At 57.2% G+C, this 7,921-nt stretch overlaps 1 protein-coding gene across 1 annotated transcript; it reads left to right on the top strand.

Moving 5' to 3' along the window:
- The first annotated feature begins 612 nt into the window (after positions 1–612).
- DLX3 (distal-less homeobox 3) lies at positions 613–5,858 on the top strand. Its single transcript, XM_011959942.1, has 3 exons — positions 613–1,162; positions 2,243–2,433; positions 4,015–5,858. Exons 1-3 carry the CDS (start codon positions 838–840, stop codon positions 4,360–4,362), a joined length of 864 nt encoding a protein of 287 aa, XP_011815332.1. The 5' UTR covers positions 613–837; the 3' UTR covers positions 4,363–5,858.
- The last annotated feature ends 2,063 nt before the right edge of the window (positions 5,859–7,921 follow it).

Genomic DNA, 7,921 nt, shown 5'->3' with positions numbered 1-7,921 from the left:
TCTTCTACCTAAAAGGTGTTTTCCTTTTCTTCTGATTTGAAGAGAAACCATTTTCAGGGGCCCTGAGTCCTCAACACTTTGGGTACATTTGTGTGCCTGTCATTTGCACAGTGCGTGCACACGCGTGCGCACACACACAACCATACCTCACCTTAGACCATCTCCTCCTACAAACACCCAATAGGCAAACTCCCCTTCTTCCCCACCTCACCTAAGCCCATCTCTCATCCCCCAGCCAGAGAAACAGGCTGACAGATCCTGGGGGCTCTGCAGAGCAACCCTTCCCCTCCACCTCCACGCCCCTCCTTGAGAGAACTTATCTGGGCTAGAGCTACAAGAGTAGCAAGGAGGGTGTGTGTGTGTGTGTGTGTGTGTGTGTGTGTGTGTGTGTTTTGAGTAAAAACAAAGACTGGGGGAAAGAGAAGAGAGAGGAGGGAGGAGAGAAGGAAAAGGGGGAGAGGCAGAGAGAGAGAGAGCGAGAGCGAGCACAGGAGCGAGAGAGCAAGAGCGTGTTTTGCCTGGAAGGCAAGACTTGCAGCCAATCAGCGAGTAGGAGCCTCCCTCGGCGACTCCACTATTGAGTCTATAACCGGCTGGCCGGGCGGAGCTGGCAGCATTTGACTGTGGCTTGGGACGCGAGGAGAGGCGCTCAGCGACCGCCTGACGGCAGGCAATGGTGTAAGCGCCTTTCGGCCTCCCCCTCCCCCAGACTCGGCTGGGTCCTCCCCTCGCCCTCTGGACACACACCCCTGCCTCGTCTCCTCCGCCTCTCCTGCGCTCCGGTCCGCTCCTGTCCTCCGCGGAGGCCAGCCTTGGGGAGGTGCAGTGCCCGCCAGGATGAGTGGCTCCTTCGATCGCAAGCTCAGCAGCATCCTCACCGACATCTCCAGCTCCCTTAGCTGCCATGCGGGCTCCAAGGACTCGCCTACCCTGCCCGAGTCGTCTGTCACTGACCTGGGCTACTACAGCGCTCCCCAGCACGATTACTACTCGGGCCAACCCTATGGCCAGACGGTGAACCCCTACACCTACCACCACCAATTCAATCTCAATGGGCTTGCAGGCACGGGTGCTTACTCGCCCAAGTCGGAATATACCTACGGAGCCTCCTACCGGCAATACGGGGCGTACAGGGAGCAGCCGCTGCCAGCCCAGGACCCAGGTGAGGGCCATGGGGTCGCGAGGACAGTGGGAGACACTGGAAGGTTCCCGAGGGAGGAAAAGGCATGGACTGGAAGCCAAAATCTAGGAAAACTTCTAAGAAAAGTACTGCCTGGAGTTAGAGAAGTTGGCGTAGATGACCCTCAGAGGGACCAGGCGACCTTCCAGCCCCGGGTCTGCGAGCATTTGGGGCGCGATGTGCGCGGTGCGCCGCGGTCCCGGATGAGGAGCGGGGTGAGCTGAGAGAGGAAGGGGAGGGCTGTGGGTTGTCAGGAAATCTCCGAATCGAGGTGATTTCGTGGGCATTTCAGCAGGCGATTCTCGATCAGGTCGCAGAGGGCTTGGGGGTAGGCGGCGGGGGCTGGAAACTCTAGGGGCTCTCCTTTGGATAAGGGATGGGGAGACTAGGAGACGTGAGGGGGCAATGAGAGGGACCCACGGAAGTTGTGGGAAAGCGGAGGGAAGCAGCAACTGAGAGGCAGAGAAGCTGAAAAAGGGAAAAGTGAGGCAGCAAGAGAGAAGTCTGGAAAGACAGTGAGAGAAAGGACAGAAGAAACAGGAAAGGAAGGAGAGAAGGAAGGGGAGAGGAAGGGGGACAGGGAAAGAAAGTCTGCACTATCCTTGCGACTTTTCTGAAAACCTAAAGCGATTCAAAAATGAAAAGTTTTTTAAAGGGCGGGGGATGGGCGGGAAGGAGCGAGAGAAACAAGCGACGACGAGATAGGGCTGGGAAGGGGGCGGCCAGCAGCCGGGCGGCGAGGAGCCCCGAGGCTGGGAGGCGAGCCGGGAAGGCGTCGTGAGCGAAGCCGCGGCGGTCCTCGCGCAGGCGGCGGCTGGCGCCGGGGACAGTGCTCCGGGGGCCGGGCGCGGAACTGGGAGCGCCGCGTCGTGGGCCGTGGCTGGGTCCGGCTCTGTGGCCGCGGCTGCCTTCCAGGGCCGCGGGCGGCAGAGCGGGCGGCCGGGAATCCCGCGGCGAGTAGGGGGGCGGAAGGGAGGGGCGTCCCGCCGGGCCCTGGAGGGTCGCTGGAGTCGCAGGCCGAGGCTGAGTCGCCCCCTCTCCCGCCCGGTGCGTTCCCCGCAGTGTCGGTGAAGGAGGAGCCGGAAGCAGAGGTGCGCATGGTGAATGGGAAGCCCAAGAAGGTCCGAAAGCCGCGTACGATCTACTCCAGCTACCAGCTGGCCGCCCTGCAGCGCCGCTTCCAGAAGGCCCAGTACCTGGCGCTGCCCGAGCGCGCCGAGCTGGCCGCGCAGCTGGGCCTCACGCAGACACAGGTTGGTATTTGGCTGCCCAGGGCCGTGGGGGCGCCCGGGATCCCGTAGTTTCCCGGGCGCTGCCGAGCCTGGCTGTCCATTTAAGGGTCCTGCGGGGTCCTGGAACGCTTGCCTGGGGGATGGGGGCCTGCGAGGTTCAATTTCGGTCGGAATGTTCTGCGTTAGCACGTGTACAAGTGAGAATAGTTGTGAACCGGTGCAACTGTGTATGTCTGTCCCAGAAAGAGGTGTTCGCCTTCCCCTACTCCAGAACCCCCAACTCCCAAGTCCCCCAGCAGCGCTGCTCACTTAGTAGGAGTCCACATGGTGTTTTCCCTCCAGGCTAGGCATGTGTGTAAACTGACTGTGTGCGTGTATAGGCGAGTGTGTGTTTGCACACGTGCTGTGTGGGTCTGCATGCACCGGAGGATGCTCACATAGGGAGTGTGATCCTGCCAGGGTCATTGTGCATAACGATGGGGGCACGTGTGTGTGACTGTGCGCCCTGAATGCATGTGCGTTCTGAATGCATGTTCAGAAATGTGTGCTTGCATGAAAATACCACATTCCTGCTCAGCACCCGAATACTCAGAGAGGCCAAATTCCCTGTCTGAAGGAGACCGGGACTCAAAAGTGAGTGTCCTACCCCCACCTTGTCCAGTCCCTCAAGCCCCCAGCGGCCTGTCACTGCTCAGGGGAGGAGCAGTGGATGCCTGGCTCCCTCCAGGTGTTGACAGGCGGGCCTAGGTTGTGGCTGTGGCTGTGGCTGCGTGGGGCCCCATCCGCCCGGGAATCTGGGTCACCTGGTGAGGAGCTGATTCATTGTTTGTACCAGTCATGGAGTGGGGAGTGGCAGGGGGAGGGGGAGATACCCTAGGGGAAATTTGCGGAATCATGGCTCACCTGCTCCTGAGTCCCCAGGTCACCCCCATTATCTAACCTGAGCCCAGGAGGACCTCTCCACGCCTGAGTGTGTGAATGTGGGTGCTCATGTTGTGGGGTGCTTATCTGGGTGTATCTGTGTCTGCGTGTATTTTTATCGTCTGGCGTCTGTGTGTGAGGCTGTGAGTGGGAGCGTGGCTGGGTATGGAGATGTGTATGTGGGTGTGTTTGTCTCTGTGTATCTGTGCACCTCTGCTTATGGGTGTCTAATGTGAATGAAATGCTACAAACCGCCCATCTCCCACCTCAACCGCTTTTTATTGAGTGCTTACTATATACCAGGCTGCTCTAAGTTTTTTATACATCGTACCTTATTTGAGCCTCAGAGTGACCCTGTGAGGCAGGTAATAGTGCTGTTCTCATCCCCATTTTGCAGACAAGAGGAAGGCAAGAACCAGAGAGGTTAAATAACTTGCCCAAGGTCACGCTTAATAAGTGACAGAGCAGAATTTGGACCCAGGCAGCTGAATGTTCTAGTCACAATTCTACCCCAGATGGAAGAAACGATTGGTGTCCTGGCAGTCAGGAGGCCTGTTTTTTGCCTGATTCTTACGTGAAATTGGGTTCTGGCCTTGCTTTTTCTTGGCTGGGTTCTTCCTAGGGTGTTTTGTTTTAGCATTCTGAGAGGCTAACTAGCTACCCCTTTCTTCTCTGGCCCAGGTGAAAATCTGGTTCCAGAACCGCCGTTCCAAGTTCAAGAAACTCTACAAGAACGGGGAGGTGCCGCTGGAGCACAGTCCCAATAACAGCGATTCCATGGCCTGCAACTCACCACCGTCACCCGCCCTCTGGGACACCTCCTCCCACTCGACTCCGGCCCCTGCCCGCAGTCAACTGCCCCCGCCGCTCCCATACAGTGCCTCCCCCAGCTACCTGGACGACCCCACCAACTCCTGGTACCACGCACAGAACCTGAGTGGACCCCACTTACAGCAGCAGCCGCCTCAGCCCGCCACCCTGCACCATGCCTCCCCTGGGCCCCCGCCCAACCCTGGGGCTGTGTACTGAGCACCCACCTGACCTGCACCCCTGACAAAGGACCCCAGGACCAGGCAGAAGGCGCCTCCGTCCTAGCCACTCAGGAATCATCGAGGAGCACAGGGAAAAGGAACTCCCTTTCCCCCTCCCTTGCCCCTTCCTCCAGGGATCCAAGCGCTTCCAGATGACATTTGCATGGACCAAGGATGCCCCCTGAACCTTCCTCCCTCTGCCTAGACACTGGGGTGCCCCTCCAGATGTGGGGGCATTCCACCCCAGTGGGGACAGCCGTTCCCCTACCTGCTCCAGGAGCCTGGATTGGCTTTAAATGGTTTCCAGCTTCTTAAACTTAGTGCCTGTTCCCAGACTGAAGACCGTGGGATGGGGGAGAGTGTGGAGGCGGGTCCCGCCTGTGCTGGGGCACCTGGCACTGTGGATCTTATTACTTGCCAGGCCTAGTTCCTCCTGAGCCACTGGTGGTCTCCCCCTGCTTGAGTGGCCCCTCTGCCGAAAAGACAGTGGACATCATGACGAGGACTCCGGGTGGGGATCTGAACTGGTCCCCGCCCTGCACTTCTAGCCCTCATTTAAGATTTGAGGGTGAAACCAAAGAAAACCCCCTAAGTGAGGGAATCTTTTAATATTTGTGGCTTTAGAGGAAAGAACTAAAGGAGCCATCTCTCTCCCCCTCCTCCGTTCTGAGAGGAGGGGTGGGTCTCAGACGTTTTTCCTGAGGACTTATTTCTTCCACGTCCAGGACTTTGCACAACTTTGGTTTTAAAAGCTGTTGAAAAATAGGAAAACAAAGGGCATTGTTCACAGATAGGGCCAAGTCTCCCCTTGCAAAGGTGCCTCTGTTCTGTCCCTGCCCCCACCTCACCTCCTCTACTCCTCCAGTAAGTTGGCAGTTTTGGTGCCAAACCCCAAATCTCCAAAGAGACATACCAGGCAAGACAAACCCCCAAACACCTCCTTTCCGGTGGCCTAGGAAACAGATTTCTCTGAGCTGGAGAATGTCGGGTGAGGTGCATGGGAGAGGAGGGGAGAGTTACAACTTGTGCCTTTAGGAGTAAGGGGTAACTGCCTGGAGGGCTGGTGGCACTGCCCCTTCCTGACCCAGACATCCCATCAAAGCTAACTTTCCTCCACCCCTGATGCAGTAAAACATCGAAAAAAAAAGGAGAGGTAGAAGACTGTAGCTATATATATAAATATATAGTAAGTATTTTTTTTAAGAGCAACAGAGAGAAGCAGCCTCCTCCCTGCTGCGGTTTCCTATTTATGTGGCCATGTTCCTCCTGGACGGATCTCCCTGTGTGTTTCAAGCTGAGAGATGTGGGCTCCGGCTGGATTTGGGTTTTGTGGGAGGTGCAGGGGCCAAGAGAGACATGGTAGGTCTCCAAGAGTCCCACCGGGCGGGGGGAGGGAGAAGCAAAGCCAGCTCCCACCCTCTCCCAGCCTTCTCATTTCTGCTTTCTTACTGGACTCATCTTTATATATAATGTTAATAAAAAAGACGAAAATAACCACTGAGCTCTTTGAACTGGAGGCTGTTGGCAGCTCTTGTGGGGAGGGTCTGAGAGTTGGGGAAGGTGTCCAGTGGGGAGGCACTTCTGAGCTCTGAGGGAGATGGGGCCCCCAGGAAACCACTGCTAAGGTGCTGGGCTGGACCTGGCCCCTGGTGGCAGGTGTTCCTAAAACCATGGCTGTCCCCACTCTGGGCAGGTCTTTGGGGAGGCTCCCAGCAGCAGCTTCCCTGACTCCACTGCTTGGCAGCTGGGTGCTCAGAATCAGACAGCTCCCTCTGCACCGCCGCCGGGTCACCTCAGGGCTGCTCTTTGATCTGGAGATCACATGCAGACATGCTTGCACATGTGTGTAACCCCCTGCCTCCACGCCCAGGCACTCCTGGCCCCTCACCCTCCTGTCTGTCCCTTTCAGCTTGGGGTGAGGGTGGGGCCTCAGTCAGGGGGACACCATTGCTCCCTCAGCTGGGAGTGACCTAGCACTGTGATCTAGGCTTGGTGATGGGGGAGGGGTTTGCGTTTACCTTCTCAAGGAGGGCTCAGGCCCTGACTCAGAGCCTTCTCACTGCCGCCACCCTCCTCTTCTAGGTGCCCAACTCCAAGGCTTTGGAGACGGAGAGCTGGAGGTGGCAGAATGAACAGAGGTGTTGAGAGTGACACATCTTGGCACAGACGGGAGACAGCATGAATGCACGCACACGCTTGTGAAGCTACCTCTCTCTCACATGCATGCGTCAAGACACACAATGACATCTCCCCGTCGTCACACATACATGGGCTCCCACTTGAGACAAACCTGTCATCTGCAGACACATCCACAGACGCAAACACACACCTGAGACATGTTGGCATCACACGAGGTACAAAGCCAAAGTCATAACACTCCAAGAGATGCGGGCTGCCAACACACAGGTGCACAGACACACATCACTCAAGTCACCCTAGCATCAGACACACATACACACGCCCGCATAGAAGCAGAGCAGCTCCCTGTAATGGAAAAAGTCAGATAGAAAATCAGCAGCATGGCCAGGCATGGTATCTCACACCTATAATCCTAGCACCTTGAGAGGCCAAGGTGGGCAGATCATCTCGGCCTAGGAGCTTGAGACTAGTCTGGGCAACAAGGTGAAACGCCGTCTCTACAAAAAACGCAAAAATTAGCCGGATATGGTGGCATGCACCTGTAGTTCCAGCTACTCAGGAGGCAGAGGTGGGAGGATTGCTTAAGCATGGGAGGTCGAGGCTGCAGTGAGAAGTGATCACACCACTGCACTCCAACCTGGGCGACAGAGCAAGACCCTGAAAAAAAAGAAGAAGAAGAAGGAAAGAAAGAGAGAAAGAGAAAGAAGAAGAAAAGAAAACATTACCGAGGTGACCCAGCTCAAATAGGAACCTCTGTGTCAAGGCCCTCAGTTACCCCATCTGTCAAATGACGATAACCAGATCCCCACCCTGTTGGCCTCTGGGGCTGTTTTGAGGCACACAGCAGACTAAGGATAAGGCAGAAGGAGCGGGTCTCAAGCTCACAGAAGGAATTTGTTGGATGTTCGCAGCCACACAGGTGAGGGGTCCTCCAGCAGGGCTCCAGAGCTGCGGAGACCCACCCTCATCCAGTCCCCTCCCTCTCAGAAGGTAGGCTCTCCCCTCCCCCATGCCCGCAGGAGGCGGAAGGGAGGAGGACCTCCAGCCCACGGACGCCAGCCGGGCTGGCAAGGGTTAAGGTGGCAGCTGCCAGGCAGGGCTGAGCTGAGCAGTTTGGTTTGAGGGCTGCGTGCAGGCGGGAGCAACGAGGCGGCAGCCGGGCAGACTTGCTGGAGACACTGCATTTTATTAGGGCTGGGCTGCCAGCAAAGGGAGGGAGAGAGAAGGAAAGGGCAGAGAGAGAGGAAGGAAGGAGGGAGGCAGGGCGGGCAGGCGGGTGGCTCTGGGATGAAAGGATGTTGTAAGCTCCCTAATTCCTCCCTGCTCATCCCGGCTCTGTCAGGCTGGATTAACTGCCCAGGTGACCTCCTGCGGGGGTCAGCCCCACCCCTGACCTCCCCTTCCTTCTCTCCTCATCT

This window comes from Colobus angolensis, unplaced genomic scaffold (genome assembly GCF_000951035.1).
Source record: "Colobus angolensis palliatus isolate OR3802 unplaced genomic scaffold, Cang.pa_1.0 Scaffold50, whole genome shotgun sequence".
Lineage (NCBI taxonomy): Eukaryota > Metazoa > Chordata > Mammalia > Primates > Cercopithecidae > Colobus > Colobus angolensis.
This window is presented reverse-complemented; position numbering and strand designations above follow the sequence as displayed.